Genomic DNA, 22,461 nt, shown 5'->3' with positions numbered 1-22,461 from the left:
AGGTGCACGTGTGTGACTTGGCACCGCTAATAACCAGGGTTCTAATCCAAGTATAGCCACCTGTGATTTAGACCGGGTGCTATAGTGTAGCGAGTGGAGGGTCACAGCCCAGTCACCAATGTCTGCACACAAAAACTTAATCACTTTAAAATAAGTACACTGAGAATACGTGACTACATTCAAAAGCTGACAGTTGAAAGAAATGTATATTGGTTTGACTGCCAAGTGACAAACATTTCCCTGTACTGTAGCTGGGATTTTGGGAAAGTACCTCTCCCCCCAAGTGTGTCTACGTGAAGGTCACTTGTTGGGATCTCAGAGTATGTATTTGATATCTCCTTCCACAAGCCACTCTCTAACACACAGGGGGTAATGCGTTGCTCTGCTAGGAGTTCCAAATGGATACTTTGTCTCGTGATATGACGCAGACAGCACAGTTGGAATACAATGGAAAACGAGAGAAAATAACTATTCCAGGGCAGCCTGGTTCAATTCCCACTCAAGGCAATTTAAACTGTCCACGTCTCTTTGTTGGGCCTTGCTTCGGTCCACCCAAGGTAAACGGGTTACGCTGCTGCTACGTGCACTAAGTAGATTATTGGATTTATTGCGATGGGATTAAAGTGCGTTCATCTCTGCTCTTCCAATCCATCTGTCCAGTGTCGCCAAGTCGCTTTTACTCCCCGTGAAATGGGAAGGCTTGGGCACTTTGCAAGGCCTACCTTTTCCACCTGTACGTGTGTCAATCCTCTTAGGTAACGGCCTCGCCAAACTGCGGGTCATGGCAGGATATTTGGCTGTTTTACAACGCTAGCTAGTGCTGGTTGGTTGGTGAAGCGATGGGGCACAGATGTGGGAGCATAAAAGTAGAGCACAGCAATCGATTTGGCTGCACTGCCCTCTTCTGCTCACAGACATATCCCTGCAGTAGCCGGCAACGCCTTATTTTTATACACATGATGGTCACACGTCGTAGAACTATCCAGGCTAATTCCTGCATATCTTCTGAGATCTGATGATGGCCACATTTCGTGTGATTTAGTCGTGGGCTACCTATGCCTCTCAGGATTAACACGAAAGTCTGAGGTCTTAATAGAAGTACTCTCAAGTGTTGCTGGTGATAAGCCGCCACGTTATTAACGAGAAAGGGTTTTTTGTCCCAGTGCGATGCACGCTGCCCATCCTGCGCACATTATTTATCCGAGATAAGCAGTAGCATTAATATGACAGCTTGAGCACATGGCCAATTGAGTTGCTCGCAGTAAATTGACGCAGGATTGCATCCGGTGGCTCTTCAGCCTTGGCGAAAGACGATAAATCATTGTTTCCCGCCTTAGGCAATATTTGTGGCCCAGGATTTCTTTCATACAGCATATAAACATTCTTTGTCATTGTGCGTGCATTAGGCGGTGTGATCGCGGGCGTGTTCTGAAGGTGGTAAATGCTACTCGACTGTGTAAGGGGTGCGTGGTGAGGGGGGGTCTTGGAGAGCGGGTTGGAAGGGGATCAGTTCGGTACAGGGAGGGTGGCTTGGAGAGGTGGCGGCAGCCACTTGTTCCCTTAACGTGAACCGAAAACACGTCAACCTTCGGTGACTGCTGCGGGGAAACAGCGCCGGTAATGAGAATGTTAATGAAGGGAGAAAGGTCTTTGTGTCATTTTTAATGAAAGAAACCTAATAATCATAAAGGTTACCCTTCACTGCTTAATTATAATACAATATACACAAATACAACAATTCGCTATGATATTAATATAGGGCAGTGTACAAACATAATGCTTATTTAATTAAATAATCCATGCGGTAAACCGATCTGCGGGAAAATTTCGTTGTACATTCACTGGTTCTTCCCATTATCTGCGCTTGTCCACAGATAAGAGGAGTGGCCCTGAAGTGGTGGCAGATTTTCCCTATTTGTGCTTTTCTGCGGGTGAGTCGCCCGGAAGTAGTCGCCCAGAAATGCTACGTTCATTCTATCACGAGTGCTTTTCCACATATAACACTTCACCCAGATGTGGTGGCTTCTAGCTCTGTGATATCTGCTTCCATTGTCAAAATATAGTAGTAGGTTTTTACCCTTTTAAACTGGTCCAACACCAATGGGGACTAGGATCTAAAGAAAGCCGTCTCGGGTGTGGACCAATCAACTTCAAGGACAGTGCATATTATTATCATTATCAGAGTTGCTTATTTTTGTTTGCTTTTTTGACTACTTGTGTTGTGGTTATTGGAAACATGATGCCTTGAATAAAGGTGTCAGTTTTGTACCAGTTTAAAAGGGTAAAAACCTACTACTATGCTTCCATTGTCTTTTCCCTTTCACTGGGGTGACACTGCTCTATGAGCGTTAAGAATGGTTTAGTAATGATTTAGTAATGATCCCAATAGCACAGTTTATAAACATGGAAAAAACTACTACAATAAAGCAGCCTGTCATTGAGCCACTGGGTTAACATTTTATAAACCACTATATTTAATAAAGAAAATGTTCCTATCTCATGAAAAGCTTTTTGCTCGTAAACCGAATGTGGCCCCATCCATAGGAATTTGGCATTTACTCCAGTGGCTCATGGCATTCATTCAACAGAAATTCCCAGCCCATACTACACATTGCTCTCATGATTTGACTGAAATATGGATAAACATTACTTAAGAATAATTTAAATTTGTAATGCAAATAGTATTCACTCTCTCTCAAAATGACTCCGAGGCACGAGGAACCACGGACAAACAGGAAAGCAGCCAAGGCGATTTGCCGGTGCCAACAATTCCCCCATCTCTCTGGGCCTCTAGATATTCAGATGTTTTCAGCCAATTAATATCCATGAGTGTTTATACGTGTGGAAGGAAACCAGAGCACCTGATTAAAACCTACTCATCCGAGGACGCAACGCTCAATCCCATAGAGATGGAATAGATGGAGTCCACATTTCCCGTAACCACTCTTTCCTGGCAAGCCAGGTTATGGCACCTCAACACCCATTGGAAGGCAGTTTGACAAGATTTCTGTGATTCACCAACCATCGCCTCCACAGTGCTGGATTATAGGCGTGCACCACTACCACCACCACCACGACCAATGCAATAAAGGCCAAAAATATGAAAGAAAAAAAACCTAATAATCACAAACACTAGCCCCATCTGTCTATGTTGTCATTAAATCAATACTGACTTGTCTTCGGTGACCATTTTTTCTCCGGGCATCACAATCCCATGCTGCCCTTGCTGCTGCTGCCAAATGCTTATAACAATAAAAGTAAATCTCGGTTAAATATTTACAAAGTATCGCCTCTACAGGCGTCGTTTACTTCCTCATTAGTGTCATGGGCAGCCATTGTGTCCGAGTTGCGTTGAGGCTGCGTGGCCTTGCGTCTCTCTGCCCGCCCTTGAGCAATGAGATTGGGCTTGGCACCGTGTGCCCGTTCAACCAAGCGAGCGAACGCGACCGAGAGGATTTCAAGCGCGGAGATGGAGCAATGAAATCAGTCCTTGTAAAAGGTCCTGCACGAGGTGGATTGTTGCCGTGCAGGACCGCTCGAAGATGGCGAGAGCTTGATGCAGCCTCTATCCAAGCAGTGGATTGATCATGGCTCGACGATTTACGCCCGTGCGTGGCTGCCACTGAAACTAAGCAGCGCTGCTTTTTCGTGTTTGTGCCGCGCCCAGGGCCACTGGGAGCGTTGTGTAAAACGTCCTCTTCGGTGGCCACTACCGCCAGTGGAGAGAGAAAGAGAGAGCGAGGCATGCATGCTCCTTGCTTTCCACTGTGGCAGGCCATCTGTTCCCATTGTTTGCCAGAGGCCACGTTTTCAGCCGCTGGAATGACTCGCTAAGCGCGACTAAACCATTTTCTAATGCGCCGTTGCTGCTGCTGCTCGTAAACTATGCATTTTTAAAAAGCGTCTTTTGAATGATGAAAGGACATTCGGAGCGATGTTAAAAGGTTTGGACGCGCCAACTACAAATCGTAAACAGTGATGGCCGTTGTATTTTTCACAGCGCGGCAAATACAGCAGCACTGTACATCGATGTTGGCAAAAAAAAAACATCGATAGCATTGCCTTGCAAAAGAAAAATGTATAATTGGCTGGTATGACGGACAATGTGGCCCTTCTTCAGAGCAGAGATTGTCAGGGCAGAGAGATTGAGTGGCTTGCAGCTGGAGACTGCTTCATGCCGTGGGGCCTTGGGACAATTGGGAAAGTTTACAAACGAACAAATATGGATTAACACAGGTTTTTCTTACATATTTCAATCATGTTAATTCTTACTTTCACGGTGCATGCTTTGCATTAATTCTTTACACGCTATGCTAATCATATGTAAATTATATGCTAATCTTACGTGTAAGACTAACAGAACAAAACTGTACAAATGAAAGAATAGAAACAATTCAAATTAGATGGTATAAATGAGACTAAAAATATTTTTGTGTCCGATTGCAACCCCGAATCACACAAATGAAAATACAAAGAATAATGGTTATTTGGAATTCTATTCTACTTTGCCCAAAGAGGCAAAACTTGAGACGCTAAATCTGTCGGATTTCTGCAGCCCAGCCACCATTCACAGGCATAATTGCTCAGCGTAAAATGTGGAGATTGAAATTTCCCACACGCGATAGCTGGGCGACGTCGATGCGATTGCGTGTGTCGGTGTGTGTCGCGATAGGCCAGGAGGGTGTACATTGCCGGCCAGGGTGTGCGTCGCGGTAAAAAATTACGCAAGCGACGGGTGCTTTGTCTTCTTCCAGCGGAGAGACCTCATCGTTCGGAGTAGTGTGTGGAGGGACGTGGGGTGCATGGGCGTGGAGTGGAGTGGGAGTTGGAGGGGGGGTCGTGCGAATACATTCGTGTCTGGGCAGACCCACGAGGGTGAGGAATAGCTCCGTATCTTGTGGCAGGAAGGGTTCAACAGCTGAGGGCATATGTTGTCGTACGAGCTGATGGATGTCGTCTGTTTGAGAGTCGTATATCTTTTTTTTTTCACTCTTTTCTGATGTGTCGCACAGGCTCGCACTACGGAGGCATCGTTTATAACATTTCTGGACAGATATTTTCGTGGCCAAAATTGCTTTGTCACACTTTTTTAAGCAATCGTAAAAAATGTGGTTAAGACCGATTTGCGTTTTTGATGTGGTCAGGTGGTCCGCAGGTCTTGAGAGAGCTGAGCTGGCATCATTGAGATCCTGGGTTTGAATCCTGGTCTCAGTCGACTGCTGTTGAAACTGGGTTCTCAAGTGGTAGCGATTTGATGGTCTCAGGCTGGTCACGAATGAATGCACACACAAATGCTGTGAGTTGGCTTAATTCCAGCTCTTGAGAAATTATAAATATCGGTTTGGCTGTTATGCGACAAATATTACTCTCAAATTGGCATTCAGAAAGTAGCTTTGAATTACAGTATCTACTGCTGTGGGCCATTCTGGAACACGAATGGTTGGCCGGCTTTGTGAGAGATCTGAATGAACACTTCGTCTCATGGCACAATGTGAAGCGTAGAATTGGGATGCAATTGGGGAATATCTATGTATAGTTTTTAAGAGCTGTTTCTTTTGTATATATACTGTACAATGTCTGATACTAGATTTGATAATTCTATACTACTTATAACACATCTAAACACAGTATTTGTCTTACAGTATTTAATTGCAAATATGCACTGGTCTGCTAGGTTATACTGTTGCCTACATAGGGAATTAAACCTTTCCTTGAGCAATTGCAGCTGAATAATTGTATTTCGTCTGCTTTAAAATTCACTAAAGTGCAACATTGCTATTTTTCTGAAGAGCTGGGTTTATTCTTCATTAATTAAATTAGTCGTATGCAAGCATTCTTTTTCCTGTCTCCCTCGCATTGCTGCTATGTAAAATTAGCAATACAACTTGCGGTTTCGCCGGGTCAGGCAGCAGAGTCGTTAAGTGCCTGGCGCACAATCGAGAGTTTTGAGTTGAATGTCTAGCAAACGGTGGACTCTGTTCAATATCGTTTTCATAATTAGTTTATAAGAAGAACATCCAAAAGATGAGGGCATAACGTCATCGGCAGACGGCCGCATGATAAACTAATGCATGCCGATTCGCTGCGGAATGCCGTATTCTGCCGAGCGTGGCTTAATTGGCGTCCAAACAGTGTTCCCGTTTGAGTTCTGGTGCTTTCCGTTTATTATATTTAATGAATGGTTGCCTCGTTTGGCTGACCCCAAATTCAGGTTCTTCATGCGCTGGTCACCAACTGTGAGAACCAGGTTTAAAGGTAGTACTAAAAACCAAGTGTTACTTGAGTCTGGCTTCGAGAGGTTTTCTACTGTCTGCCGAGTGCAATAGGGGGTTAGCCTGTAATATAGTGATGTGAATAGGTTGTATGGATGTTGAGCTTCTTTTGCACCATACGCCGGCAACCGTGCTAATCGGAGGTGCTCATTGGAGTTTGACGGATCACACATAGATGGGCCCATTTTGTGCAGAAGATACCCTTTGGTAAAGGCCATGAGGGTTCCATCGGGCGGCAGCACAGGAATTAGGATTTGCACAGGTTATCTGTGCGTATATAATAGAGGTGTTTTGGGTTAGATCGCGTAAATATATAAAAGTGTCGTTAAAACCCGCCACCACCCGACAGCCAACTAGTAAGGGTTGTCACGTAACGTGTCGGATGGTGGCGGGTTTTAACGACACTTTTATACATTTAGGCGATCTAACCCCAAAAAACCCTCTTGTATGGACTTTCTCGATGCATTACATTTTTTCACCCCCGTGCAAAAACACACAACAAGCAATTGGCCAGGGTTGAGCCTTCCTGAACGCCTGGGTGTGCGTGGTCTTCGAGTTGGCAAGGAGCAGTAAGGGATTCGTCATTCTGTCTGTGCGGAGCTCTGACAGTAGCTCCGTCATATACCCACGTGGGTTTTCTCTCTCCAGATACTCCCACAAACACTCGCGAATGATAATTGGCTAAACATCTCAATGCAGAAGCCGCCGAAAACGGTCGTAAGGATCGGTGAGGCTTCCCTAGGTCTATAATAGCTACGTAGCATATCAAGTAATGACTCCACCATGGATAGACTGTGCATAAACATCCAACGATTTCGTCCCGACGTGTTATTTTAATTGCCATTAATGCAATGCATGACTTCAATTAGACTCTGTTGCATATGCTATTTTTACATGTGGGGGAACAAAAACCCAATAATAATGACAGCGAGGTCTTGACAACGCTGGCATTCGCTCTCACGCGCAATAACAACTACAGAAACATGTTTACGTAATATTAAAATACAGTAGCAGCGCAAATAAGAGCACATTTTCATTATCGACTTTCCTTTGAGAAGTGAATTGTGGTTGTGAGTTGACCGGGTAACCTCGGAGGGTCACGGTGATGAGCTGAGATCTTGGGTTCGATTCCAGGCAGTCGCCTCTTGATTAAACTTGATATCTCCAGCGTCGTGAGTTGATGGCCTCCGCAACAATCAATAATTATGTCACTCACAAAAACCATTGCATTTATCTTGGTTATTACACCTCTTGAGAATTAAAAACAATTACTGCCGTGCGACGGATGTAACTCTCTTGGCAGAGTGGGTGGTAACAGATCTGTGTGAACCAGAGGTCAAATTATTTTAGAAGTACCTCTGCAGTCACCACTTCTAATGGCCATTATGTTGCAAAAGTGGTTGAACTGCACCGTGGAAGATCCGAATGAGTAATGACTTGACGATGATGGCACAGTCGCGATAACATAGGCCGAAAAAGACAGATGAAAAAGAGAATCGTTGCTGTACAATGCCCTTTGTCTCGTAATAACTCCCCTCGTATATATCCCCGTCACAACTTCCTTCATTGTCTCGTAATAACGCGACGGTGGCGGCCACTGCGAGGGAGTGGTTTTGGTCGCGTTGGCCTAATGAGCTGGAGCTGATGCGGGCTCACCCGTCGGCTGGGGTCTGACACCTGATCCTGCATGAGGGGTATGGTGAGGGAGTGTGGTGAGGGAGTGTGGTGGGGGAGTGTGGTGGGGGGGTGTGGTGGGGGGAGTGTGAAGTGCCCATGCCTCCAAGAAAGCAGAGGGGAGGTGGCACACTGGTGGCTGAGAGGGGGCGTGGTGGGGGGGGCAGTGGAGATGTAACAGGGATTGTGTGGGGAGATGGGGCTGGAGTGAAGGGCGGGGGGGCTAAGAGCGACCCTCCCTACCCCCACTGTCGGCAGACGCCTGCGAAGAACCCTCCAATCGGCTGTGATCGCGCGTGCCCAGGCCACGCTGGGATTCAGTCTCCTGCTAGCGAGAGAGCCGGCTCCGTCTGGTGAAGCAGAGCAGCACCGCTGTCTAATGTTGCCCTAGAGAGGTGGGTATAGTCTAGACAGCCGTTACATGGGGATGGTGTTCCAGACAGATCGACGGAATAAGAGACGGAGACGAACGTACGTTCGAAAAGCCATATTAGCCGGCGATACAAATGACTTTAACCATCCAGACAGACAGCCAGCCTAATAGAGCAACAGGCAGACAACCGGTGAATTGAACAAGCAGACAATCGGCCACACAGTTGGTTAACCGTGCAGACAGGCAGCCAAGCGGTCTATCGGAGCCATTCAGCCGGGCAAGCGATGCGGCTGCGCTGGTAACCGGCTTCCAGCTTTTGTTTGGGTGCGAGGCTGTGAGCCGGCGCTTTATCCTCATTAGGCTGATGCCACGGCTGATGTGCCGGCTGCTCTGTCGGCATGCAAATCTCGACGGATGGTTGCTGACGTCACTCCCCCACCCGTCCGTCTGCCGCACGTTCCTCCAGCAGCCCGGCTCGGGGTGCTGGGGGGGCGGCCCGGGTACCGTTAGGCGCGGGCGAGCGGTAACATCCCTGTCTGCTCACCTCCCCCTCCGCCCCCCTCTCCCGTCTTGCGCCCCTTCACAGGTGAGAAGACGCTGCAGCATCGGAGCGATGTCCTAGAGACGTCCGTGCTTCTCAACCCCTCGGAGAACACGCTCGTCGGCGAGGTGAGTGCGCGCGTTTACAAAGCGATGCTGCACAAATGTGCAGAGGCAGCGGAAAGGTCATTAACTGGATAAATGGAATTGCACTGCACACCAGGGGGACCCTGTTCTCATCTTCGTGTGGTGCTTGGTGTGAATTGCATCGGCACTCCCAATTGGTTTTTCTGTGCCGGTTACTAGGAAACAAAGCTCTGTGTCTGTGTGTTTGTATAGACGTGGGAGCGACTGTACAGTGGGTTTGTGCACCGTGCTGCTGCACACTCAGTGGCCTGAGTTCGGTTCCCAACCATGGCTAACAGTGGAGAATTGTATCTGAACCAGTCCTGGGCCTCTCCTAGGTCTACTCAGCCTTAAACGATTACCTGGTGCGATGTCTTAAGCATCAGCCCTGGGGAGACGAAGTCGGCCCTGCGTGGTGCTGTCCACATCACCGCCTCTTGCACTGTCCTCCTCTAGGTGTTCACAAACAGAACTTGCCTCCACGAGTCTGTTCGAGTCTACACGGCAGTCTTTGTCTTTGTGCTGTGCAGATGTATATTTTTCACGTGCACACACATTTGGCAAGAGAATCGTGGAAAGTGTTGTCCTACCATCGACGGTGCTTTCACGGGTAATGGAAAACTCGATGCAAAAACCTGAGGATATTGCATTTTTGACGAGCTATATCGTATTTTTAATTAATTACATTGTTCTTCACTGGGTGTGGTGTCGAGATGACGTATGTCACATTCAGCTCCGGGGACAGCGGTGTGGTGCCTGTAGGAGGCAGCACCGCAACTACACAAATTATTCAGTAATGCTGCTCCTGCTATGTTGGCAGCAGTGCACAAGCACAATTAAACAAAAAAACCAAATCAATTCGTCTGTCAATAACACCGTGGCCTTAAAAGAAAAACCAAATATATGAAAGGTGACGTTTCTGGCAATAGTCCTTCTTTGTACTACAAAAGGGCCATTACCCAAAATGTCACGGCTACGTTGATGGTCTCTTTGTGGGCTGCTTTCTCACCAGACATTTTACGCGTTCTCCCCACATGCACAAAACGAAGAGCCGAATGAAGGGATTGGCTGAACATTTCGAGAAGGACCCACTGTGAACAAGAGGGCTTGAGACATTGTTTGGAAAAGAAGTGTTAAATTCTCATGAGATATTAAATTCACAGCCCTTTGTCAATCCAGTGCTGAATGAATGCCTTCCCACACCACCGGTTGTCGGGGTTGTTACTCTGCCACACTGGTTAATGTAGGTGGGTGAAGGGGTGTACCCAGGACCGGCTGAGATGCTACTCGCCGCTCACGTTAGCTGTGGCCGAGATTCGAACTCTGCACACTGATCTCATTGCGCACTGCGCAAACCTCTCGGCCTCTAATCACGATGTCATACTAATAATATATTATCAGTGCTTGTGGTGTGAAATATTAATAAGGTGACACGACGGCGACTAAAAGAACTCTGCAAGGGCAGCAGTCGCCAGGATTCGGAAGATGAGTTTCTGATGCCAGTGCACATTTCCAGGCCGCCACCGCCTGCCGCTGTCACACTTTTAAAATACGTGACGGGCAGAGACAGCGCCACGTTTAAACATTTAAAAGAATTTCCCTGCATCATTTATGTACGCACTATATAGCGGGCATCGCGTTGGAAAGGCTGCATGGTAAAAACGGGGCCAAAATGGAGTTCACTTTCCCAAAAATGGATTAGGTGGTGGTGGCTTTTTTGAAGTGGGGGAAATTAATTGGCCCCTGTGGGATGAGATGTTTTTGTTTTAAAAGCTGCAGTGGTGGAGCGTTTAAAATTATTTATGTCACCGAAAGCAAAAAAAGGCAACGCAACACCACGTGCGTGGCGGAGCAGTGGCATCGCTTTATGAGCAGCAGACAGTGAACGTAAAAATGTAGGCCACTGTGTTTGTATGCAGGGTTATGAGAACTGTGAATGCGTCCCTCGAGTCGACATTTTGATGGTGCACAAACAATATATTTTCCTACATGCCATGATCCTCTCTCTTTATTATGTACTCGCGGGAAGTACCCGGCGTTGCCCGGGTCAAAAAGACAGACACACACATCGACTTACACACACTGACAGACATGGACCCACACACACAAACACAGCGACTTACACACACATATTTACATATATGGACTCACACACACAGACATCGACTTTAGCAACGCACACATGGAGTTACACACACACATATCGACGTACACGCATACAGCGACTCGCACACAAACATACGTAGACAACCACACACATCGACCTAAACACACATATGGACTTACACACACACATGGAGACATGCACACACATCGACTTACACACACACAGACTGACACACACGTACACAGACTGACACACACAACGCTCTACACATAAAGACACATCGACTCGCACACACACATCGACTTACAAACACATAAACATCGACTTACACTCACACATGAACTCACACACACACATCGACTGACAGACACATCGACTGACAGACACATCGACTGACACGCACATTGACTCGCACACACACACACACATATGGACTTACGCACACACTTGGACATACACATCGACACACACACACAAACATCGACGCACACACAGACGCATCGACTCGCGCACGTCCACACACAAAGAGACCGTCGCTGACACACAGATGGACTCGCACAGACACAAGGACATAGGCACACACATTAAAAAAGCAAGTAAATTGTGAAAAATGAGTTGTCTGCACACAAACATAATTATTCATATAAATGCAAGGTAATTATGAAAAAAATAGGTTTGAATGTACGTAAGTTTAGCGAAAGAAGAAAATGAAATAATATTTTTGTGCACACAAACAATATTACGTTCATATTTCCAAGGTTATGTAAATGATAGGTTTTTATGTATGTGAGTTTCGCAAAAGAAGCAATAAAATGAAATAATATTTTTCTGCACGCAAAAAAAAAGAAATGTATTATTTACAAGGTGATTAATTTAAATAATAGGTTTCTATCTACGTGAGGTTAGCGAAAGAAGCAATTAAAAAGTTGTCTGCACACAAACAAAATTATTATTATATTTCCAAACCAATTGCTTTAATATCATTTTTCTATGTACGTGAGGTTAGCGAAAGATGCAATAAAATTGCACTTAACATTACCGTGGTGAGGCCTAGTCCCGTGCAGAATCCGCAGCCTCGCCTAGATTGTGCAGCCGGCCGAGGTGGCTCCCTGGCAGGCTGTGGGCTGGGCCACTCCCCCCGCCCGCGCTACAATAATGACTATCGAATCGCTATATAATATTAATGTAGGGGCTCTATAGCAGTAATTGCACGCATTGGGGTGGGGGGGGGGTACACGACATTTAGAAGAATTAACGTCAGCGTTTTGTGTGAAAATGTCCCCCTCACCCCGACCGACTTGGTAAAAGCCGTCCCCCCCACCGAATGTGTGACTTGGTACGGTAGATCGCCCGCCATTGAATAAATAAACAAGCACAAACTGCACAAAATCGCTAATTGACGTAATTTTAAGTTGACAGATGGGAAAAAGGAATAGCGCTTGCTCACGGCGGGGCTTACGGCGTGGTACCGGCTATTTTTTTTATGTAAACCCCACCGTTGGAGAGCCAAGCGCGCGACCACACACAAACCCACAAACGCACACACAATTTTTGACTTTTTTATATATATAGAAGATAGAAGAAGATAGATGAGCTTTACATTTGTTATGTATATTGCATGCCTCTCTCTGGGGCTTTGAACTGTTCACAAAGAACTTACCTCCTTGGTGCGTGTCGATTCACCGGTTAAAAATCGACCCTTCTATTCATGATACATGCATCAATTTGTGCATGTAAGAATCACTTATTTGTCACCACATTCTTCACATGTAACCAGTTCACGTGACCCCTGCAGACGAGAGGTGCTGCATTACAATATAAATGTTTACAATGAAATATGTTTTTGAATAAAATTACAACCTGGAACCATGATGGGGACAGAATTGATACAGGCCCAATGCATACTGTATTTGTGAGGTTATTGTAACACATGTAATGTGGAAGACTTGTAAACGAAACCCCCTGTTGTGAATTAGATGACCTCATTATTTCCTGCTACTGCCAGTCGATGAGTCATTGGGGTAGAGTGTCCTTGTAGGGGGAAGGGGTACGGGGGGGTTATCTTGGGTTATGACAAGTTTTTCCTGGGAGTGATGTAACCTCCGTTTAACACGTAGGCTTTCCCGACTAATATTCATAATAAAGCTTTTTGGTTTGATTGCGTAAGTATAAATGTGTTGTAACCCTCCACCACCCAACACAGCCTACTACGTCAGCCCGACGGTGTGTTGGAGAGTTAATGATTGTTGATTTACTCTCCAACACACCCGTGGGCTGAAGTAGTAACTAATTGCCGCGTTGTTTACGCGACAAACCTTACTGGCTGTGTCGGATGGTGGAGGGTTACGAGACATTTATACTTACATGGTTTAACCCAAAAATCTTGATTATGAATGATGTAACCTCACTTGTTTGTGCCCCCTTGTAATTGCCATGATGCAAGGTTGCCTCGTACAGCACATGAAGAGGCTAAGAAGGAATGGTGGCTGTTAGAGAGGTGCAGGTTGTATCATTGCGTTGAGTCATAAATTAACATTGTTTCTTATGATAATGAATACACGCATATGATTTTGCTTGTGAAAATCGATTATGTATTATTAATGCAAAACGATAAGCCAGTATTAGGTGTCAGTTTATCGAGCTAAAAAGGAAACTGTACAGATGAAACAGGACAAACACATATATAAGAAATACAAACGAGACAATGAAAAATAATTTCGATTTAAAGCTTTCGTGACTGCAGGGATTCATCTTCTTGGTTCTTTCGGTAAAGTCACGTAGAAGGGAAGTAATAAAATAATAAAAATAAAACATAATAAAATAATTCTCACGAAAATGAAAAACAAGACGGAGAAACAGATTTTTTTTAAATTAAGTTTCAGCCCCAAACTGTGACGATTCATCCAAATGACCATGGGGTGGATGTATTGTTAAATGCCCAGTGAGTCGGTGAGTCGAGTAGCCTCAGAACACGAAGACGATGACTGGCTGCTAATGCGGCTATCCGAAGCCTACTCCCAAGCTGCACGGTGTGGAAACGAAAGCAGCTTGGTGTTGAATGCAGGCCGCAACAGCTGACTTGAGTAAAACAAAAGTCACCTGCCTGTTCAAACAGATGATGGGGGGAAGCGTTCATCTTCATTGAAGGTCCTCGGCTAGTTACGGAAATTCCACATTCCTTTGGTGGAGACCAGCATATCTGTCGACTAACGACTGTTGACTCCTCGTGAAAGTGGTATTCATTCGTATTGGTCTCCGATGATGTCAAGCTCTGGCCCGGATTTGACCTCGTGACCTTTTTTTCACCCTGTGAGTACAGCGGTATGAGATGCAATATTATTATTTAGACGCTAAATAAATCAAAATTGTAGTGTTGTATTTGTGGAAAATGCAATGCATAGGTTTTGATCAGTCCCATTGTTAGATGAAGCCCTCCCCATGCCTTTCGGTCATTAGGGTTGTTACACCTTACCTCGCCACGATGGTTTGGTGTGGGCTGGAGAAAGGTTTGTGCCTGGGACCAATTCAGATATCACTCACCGCTGGTGTTCGCCGTGGCTAGAAATCGAACTCAGGAAGTCAGGTCGCCGTGGTTCACTAAGCATGGCACCACGGTTTCACCCCATTGAACAATACAAGTGGTCTTTTCAGAAATGCGAGGCTATCCAATGATGTCACCGAGAAAAGCTAATCACAAGTCTGCCGTCTTCGAGAAGAAAATGGCTAAAATCCAATCGTCATCTCGTTTTCCTTTAAAACAAAAACCCTTGCTTATAAGATGCGGAACATTGCTTGGAAACCCAAATACATGACAGAAGAATGCAGGAAAATTGCCTCTGGCTGCCCAAAGCAGCCAGTTGATGGCCTAATGTTGTGAGGCCGTGATTAACGAGGCCCTCTCGCTGTGTGCTTCACCCAGGCTGCATAAGTGACGTCAGGAGCTAGTGTAGCGCAGCAACTCTAATCGTTGGCAATTGCCGCCCCGTGTTGCGTGAGGCTGGAAAGGACCTCGTCGCGGTCAAGAGCTTGTGCCCTTCATCATCACAGCGTAAACCGCTGGATAGGAAACTTAATGAGAGAGCCTAGAGACCGTGTCACCCAGAATGCTCCCATTTGCATCCAATCTTCGTCTGGAAAGCGCTTGGATGGGTAACCACCGTGCATAAAATGAGGTGTTGCAGGCTGCTATAGGATAGTGTTGTCAGCAGAGGGCGGTGTAACGAAATTGGTTGCTGTACGATACTTATGCATCGACATCTATGCTCGCCCGCCTTCAATAAGCATGTTGAAGTATGGTCAAAATAACCCCCACGATCCGCATGAGGTGACTTCATGCCCAGCATAGCATTGACATAAGGACTCTACATACATTGATGTTAATGAATGTGGCATTGTGTCCAGCTTCCCTGTGATGAATGTCTCACCTTTGAGCAGGGGGCGGTGATGAATTAATGGACCATCGGCATTTCCTGCTTTAAGGGAGCAATAATGCAGTGTACGGGTGACAAGTTGTTCATCGGCACATGGTGCTTTGTCTCAAATTGGTACATTATAATTGACTGGCTTTCTCAGAAGCTGCTCATATGCACACAGTCAATTGCAGTGGGAATCTGTTGTGTGCGTACATGCGGCTTCCTAGGGAACGACGGCACGGTTGGAATCGTACACAATGCGTTACAGTTCCGGAAATCTGAGCTCGATTCCTGGTCGTGCACAGCATTGGCAACTGATGTTTTGAACGTGGGTATCCCCCTACGTCGGCTCCGTTAAATGAGTACTTGTTTTATTGTATGTTAACAGAGGCAGCCATACATAGTTCTTGGCCTCTGAATATACCAACCCCCTATGTGTCATGCTGGCCTTCATTTGCATGTATGTTGAACCTCTTTTGCACTGTACGTAGCCAACAGTTCTAATCGGATGAGGGTCTCCACACTCTGCAGCTTGTGGGGTTTTTGCTGGGCAGCGTTGGTTGCTGAATGCGGGAAAGCACATATGCACGAGTGTATTTTGCTGCGCTGCCCTCTGCTGCCCACCACGTAGCCCCACGACCTATAACAACCTGTTTGGCGCATGGTCACCCATCCCAGTGCTGATCAGGCTCAATTCTGTTGAGCTTACTATGTTGAAGGATATTTGGTGCATTATTGGTGATTTGGTCACGGGTGTTGGTTGACCTTAATAGGCACTCGCTCACAGGTCTCACTATTGCAGTCAGTGAAGGTGAAATATTACGTGTTTTTATTATTTTATTAAGCTTGTGTATCCAGAATGAGTCTGCTTGGGTGGTTAACCAGAACACCTTCACAGCGTATTACGCCCGGGTTGGCCTCCCTGTATTGGCTTCCAGTTTCACGTAGAATACAGTTTACAATCCTATTGGCAACATACAAATCAGTGAACCATCTTGCCGAAGCCTACATCGGTGACATGCTGCACCCGTATGTCCCCTCAAGGCCCCTAAGGTCTGGGGATGCAGATCTTCTCTGCGTTCCCAGGGCGAGGCTTCGGTCTTTGGGTGACTGAGCTTTTCCTGTGTAGCCCCCAGGCTATGGAACGCTCTTAGAGGAGATATCAGGATCTGTGAGTTTGGACATTTTTAAAATGTGCCTTAATACCTATTTATATGCTTCTGCTTGTTCAACTTTTTGTTAATTTAGTAAATGGATTATTCATATATATTTATTATTTGGGTCTTTCGGTAAAGCCACGTAGATATAAAAAATAATAAAAATATCATGACGTTTCAAATGCAACACAAAGCAATTGACCCAAAGAATATGAATTCCTGCAGTCACGAAAGCTTTTAAGTCAAGATTTATTATATTTTTAATATAATTATTTTCATGCTGAGTCTGCTGCTGCTGTGTCCTGTGCAGTGCTTTGACATCCTTGATGAAAAGCGCAATATAAATGGAATTATTATTACTGAGCCTCCTGGCTCTGTGATGATCGCCATGTATCATCTCAGTGGAGTAATTTGGCAAAATTTTAACCCTTGCACCCGGAACACAGTGGCCTACTCTCGCGAAAGACATCGCGTGTTACTTTCCGGTTAACGCACCCGCAGTAATAACCAGGGCGGCCGCCGGATTCGAACCGTGGAAGTCCGCAACAAAGTGGTGAACGCGCTGCCGCTGTGCCACGCCACCGTTCTAAAAGCAGTGTGGCGGAGGGCCGAGGGCATGGGCTGCCCTATCGATGTATTCTCCACTCACAAAAGGTGGTGCTGCTGCGGTGTTTGGACGGTTGTTCATAATGGATTACTTCGGCGCACGCGGTGGTTACGGCTCATCTTGTGTTATCCACTCGCGTCGTCCGCTCGCGCCTGACACCCACGTAGCTGCACTCTCCTTGAGCATTCGTTGATGCGATGTGAAATGTAATGTGGCGGTGCAATGATATCACTGAAAGTCACTCTTAAGTGTTTTCTAATTAGCGGCGGAGACTCGTATTGTTGGGCAGCCCAGGACACGCAGCCAGGGAGTCATGGGTCTGCCAGATAGTATTTTTTTTGGGGTTTATCTTTCTTCAAGCTCTCCTGTCTTGAGACTCTGTTAAGCTTTTCGAGGAAAGTCAATGAATAAATAAATTGTTATTATTACTTCAGTCGATCACCGTCTTTGGTTGCAGCTCTTCAACACTTAGGTTTGTTTATATCCGCACATTATCCAGTGTGCCTCAATCAATTGCATTGAACGACTGTTTCAATACTGCGATCCATTTGTACATATTGCATGAGAAAATGGGGAGAAATTATATCGAAAACAACATTTTTTATATCATAGCCTCTCCATGTCTCCCACCAATCCCAATGCGCTTACTACATATTTTAACATTCTGGGAAGATTTGGAGCCATCACTCTTCCCAATATTCAATCAAAATCAACTGTTGAGAAGAAAGTAAGAGGCGTCATTAAAAATCACTGGGTATCTCTAAACGGATCGCTCTTTATATAACATTTTACCTACTTTTCGATTTAAAGCTTTATTATTTTATTACTTCCCTTCTATGTAACTTTACCGAAAGAACCAAGAAGATTTTACCTACTATGAAGAAGAACCATTGCCCCAAAACGTAGCCTCTTAATAATTTTCCTTTTTAAGGTCACAGTGTTATTGACGAAGGTGTTGTGATTTTTTTTTGTGCTTGAGCACCACTGCACAAGCACAACGGAATTCCATCTGGCCGACTCATTTGCTCATTAAACCATGTATTGTCAGGGCTTGCAATGCCAATAAGACTCGAACACTAACGGGACTGTGTTGGCACACACCCCCACACAGTGTTAATGACGAATGTAGCGAGTGTTTTTTTGCCAGTGCCAATGATTGGGTGTGCGGTCGCTGGGCATGTTGTGAATGACTGAGAGAATTGCTATTGCATTGCAGATTCTGTGAAATGTCAATTGTATTGCGCTGTGCCCCATGACTTTAAATTCACTGTGGGCATCACTGAGTGCTGGTGCTGCTTTTGTAAGCAGAGACACAGCCCGGTTCTCAAGTTGCTGTGGACAGCTGGGGCGAGCCACTCGAAAAAGCCTCGAAGAGAATTAATGAAATAATTATTCAGATATCCACTAATCCAAGAAATGCCCTTTCAGCAGCGCTGCAAAATCCGGTCGCCTGGCTATACCAGGAACCCATCTGCAGGCGAAAGAGGCGAGAATGCATCGGCGGCAGTACAGCAAATAGGTTTTGTGACCTGCCAATTTGGCGTTTCTATGGAGTGTAAATGCTTCGCGCGCGCGCGTGGGTTTATTCGCTGGGTCATTGGGTTTGCCTGCCACGTCGTGTGAAAATGATGAAAAAAGGAATTGGCCAAACATTCCTTTGGCAGGTTCTGAGAATGGGTCTCGAGGCTCGGGGAGGCTTCCATGGGTCAATAGAGGATTGTTATTATTGTTGATGTTATCCGGGAGCCCTTTGTGCCCCCAATTCAACCAGCTTCGAGCCATAACAATTCCAGTCACTTTAACGTTCTGCGGGAATGTAAATACGTTTCTTAACGATAAATAATAGAGCCTTGGGTGCATAAAAGCGAGAGACAATTATGTCGTTACTCGCGTACTTGTCAGGTTTATTAATTAGCCGGAGGGCCAAAATATTGACGCTTGCGTTGTGAGAATATAATTGATAATTGCAGCTGAGATCATGTTTCGGCTGTACGTGGCGAGATACATCCTGGGCCCTGCGTTTGGGGGGCTCCCCTGTCCTTCATGTCGGTAAGGTGGTGAGTTCTCTGATTGTGTTTTGTGGCTGTGCCTGGTCCTGGGCATAATTCAAAATCGGAGGTTTCTGGGTGGCTCATGGGACTAAAGCACCTGTACTGAACCAGTACTGCAGAATACCATGAGTGAGCAGATGCCAAAGATTTACACTGGATGTTAATGGTCTGGGCTAACACACACACATGCACAGGATATTGTATATATTTGATGACATGCTCGGTCGTCTCTTTGTCTTAAAGAGCAAAGTGTGGAGGGCGTGGAATTTTCTTGAAGGATAAAGCGTTACTGTCTGCCTGTAGCCACAGCTGGGATTAGTTGGTAAACAACACACGGACCACACCTCTTTGGTTTTTGGGAGTGAGTGGATTCTTCACCATGCACATTGCAACAGAAATTGTGATCTGGCCCGCGCACCCACGCCCCGCGTGATTAAATTGACATCAATTTGATTAAGGAATGTACTTCTGGTCCCCGCTTTTACGACACAATGCGTTCCTGAAAACCCCGCCGTAAATCGGATCGTTGTAAATCAGACCCTATTTTCCCATCGACAGTAGAAACAGTAGAAACATCAAATGCCAATGTTTTTCCTTTTAGAAGCCATATTTATAAGGGTTTAATATGTAAAAATGCTCAAACACTTGAGAATAACAAAACCTCCAAGCAAAGTAGGGCAGATGTTCAGAGTATTGTTACGCTTAGGGCTAGGGTTACTCTTAGGTTAGGCAACATCACTCAAAACGAGAACGAACCTTGCCCACATGTGAATATGCTCTGCAAGGTCAGTGAGTCACAACATGAGTCTTGTGTAGATTATTAATCGCATGTTATGATTTTATTCAGATATTGATATTTTTGTTGTCATAGTACCATGGTGATTGTCAGACACATCCCACGATATCATCGTCGAAATCGCGACATCAACACGCTCTGGCCTTCACTTAACTCACCCACCTGCCAGCGTAAGACAGTGCGGCCTTCCCTAAAGACTTCCCAACGAGCCGTTACGAGCAATGGCAAGCGGGGGGGGGGGGGGGGGTGGGGGGCGGTGACGTTTCAAACATATGTCGCCGGCAGAGCAAATCCCCCACACCTCCCGCCGATACCCCCTCCTCCTCCCTTCATTGCGGTCCCGGAGAGGATTCATTCCCATGGAAACCCTGATGGATCTGATGGCTTCGTGTGAAGTGCTGCCAGACGACAGAGCCGCTGCCGCCGCCACTGCTCCAGCATTGTCGATCTGCGGCGAGGATCTTTAGTCAATAACTAACACGGTTTTTGTTCCGGTCTGGTGAGCATGGCTGCCTTGTTTGTCTTACACCAGAGCCTTGCCCTTGATGCTTTGACCTTTGTTTTTTTCTGGCCGTTTGTGTGGCTGGTGGTTTCAGAGCCAAGGTGTTCGGAGAGCTGTGCAGTCCAGAGGTCGCAAACGGGTTTTGATTCCTTACCCGTACCCGTACCCGGCCGCACCAGGGTCGCAAACGGGTACCCGAACCCTACCCGATACCCGGCTACTCGTACCCGGCTGGGTACGGGTAGGGTACGGGTACCCAATTGCGACCTCTGGGATGAAGCCATGTTGCAGGCGCGGGTGGGTTGATTCTAGGAACTTGAATTGTGAGAAGAGACAAGACGTTGGGCAATGAGTGACAAACGGTGACTCACCAGTGACTCACGGCCTACCCGTACCCGGCCGCACCAGGGTCGCAAACGGCTACCCGTACCCGTACGGGTACAGGTACGGGTAGCTGGGTATCGGGTAGGGGTACGGGTATCGGGTACCCGATTGCGACCTCTGGTGCAGCCCCATGAATCGTTCCGCTTCCTCTCCGTGATTGCAGCCAACTCGATGGAGGAGTGGGCAGGGAGAGGGCCAGAATAAATTGTGAAATGATGAAGCGTTTCTGTTTGACGTGTCGGCACGGGTGGCATGCCAAGCAGCAATTTCATTACAGCTGCCGCTCTTGGCTGCGTCACTGACTGAAGGATTTCCATAACCGAAGTGCTCTCATTCCTCTCGTCGGATGCGCATTCGATTTATCTAAGTGCGCGATGGCTTTTTCCTACACGTGTCCACCACCTTCCCCTCCCCTACCCCCTCAACCCCTCTTGCTCGCTCTCCTCTTTCTCATAGCCTCGGTGTAAGAGATCCTTACGACACACATCATTCATAAACACCAGCAAAGCAGGGCTTATCCTTGGCACCCGGAATAGCCAGAGCGGAGAAGGATATCGATTGTGTCCGCATGGCATCGCAGGTTACTAATGGGTGCAAATGACTTCCCCGGTCCCTCTCATGGCTTGGTGGGAAAGGGGGGAGGGCTTCGGGACGTCAATGACATTAATAATGAATAGCCAGGATAGGGGGGGTGGGGTGGTTCTGTAATGCACCACTAATTGTAGCCGAGTAGCCAAATCAATTATTTTTCTTGGCCTTTTTTTTGTTAATTTGAATAAGGCTCTTGCAGCGACAGCATAGACAGCTGCAGCGCGTAATCTGTCGTCTGCGCGAGCAAATTGCGCCTCGGGATTTAACTTGGCGCGTCTATCAAAAAAAAACCACAGCGGGTGTAATTTTTTTTGTCGGCGAATATTTCTTCTTTGTCTGCTGCAGTGGTGGGGAGCGTCTTATTCTGGGAAATGAAAGGATGCGCTGATCCGCAGGTGCTTTCAGTTGATTTGCTGTCAATGTTGAGCCATCAGATTGGCTTAAACAACCTGCATCTTTTGATTGCCTGTGCGAATGAATAATCTTACTAGTTCTGGTGTTGAACAAATGTCGCATGTTATTTACCGATATGTAGACCATCGCTGGATATTTGTTCAACAGAGCCTCACAGCTCATCGTATTTTCTGCAGGATAAATAAAGATTTAGATTCTGATGTACAGCCCTCATGTCAATCCACCGCTGGACGAAGGGCCTGTGGGTGTTATCGGGCTCACACGGCCATATTTCACCACACTGTTTGTGGTGGGCTGGGTAAGGTAGGGAGCAAAGATGTTGGATTGTTGTATCTTATTTTTGGTCGGATTTTTCTTTTTTGCGCACCGAACCTCTGCCGACAACGTATGTATAGGCCACGGCAGCCTCTAACCCCTTGTGTTTTTTCATGCATGGCGGTCACCCATCCAAGCAC

General features: G+C 46.3%; 1 protein-coding gene across 1 annotated transcript in view; it reads left to right on the top strand.

Moving 5' to 3' along the window:
• LOC133346483 (microtubule-associated protein 1B-like) overlaps nt 1-22,461 on the top strand; it is a 69,898-nt gene that overhangs the window by 33,253 nt on the left and 14,184 nt on the right. Inside the window, 1 exon segment of the mRNA XM_061558095.1 lies at nt 8,906-8,988. Within this exon segment, the coding sequence (XP_061414079.1) occupies nt 8,906-8,988 (83 nt within the window).

This window comes from Lethenteron reissneri, chromosome 24 (assembly GCF_015708825.2).
Source record: "Lethenteron reissneri isolate LAM-NWPU_2019-01 chromosome 24, ASM1570882v1, whole genome shotgun sequence".
NCBI classification, from domain to species: Eukaryota; Metazoa; Chordata; class Hyperoartia; order Petromyzontiformes; family Petromyzontidae; genus Lethenteron; species Lethenteron reissneri.
The sequence above is the reverse complement of the archived record's forward strand: the minus strand, read 5'-3'. Positions and strand labels throughout refer to the sequence as shown.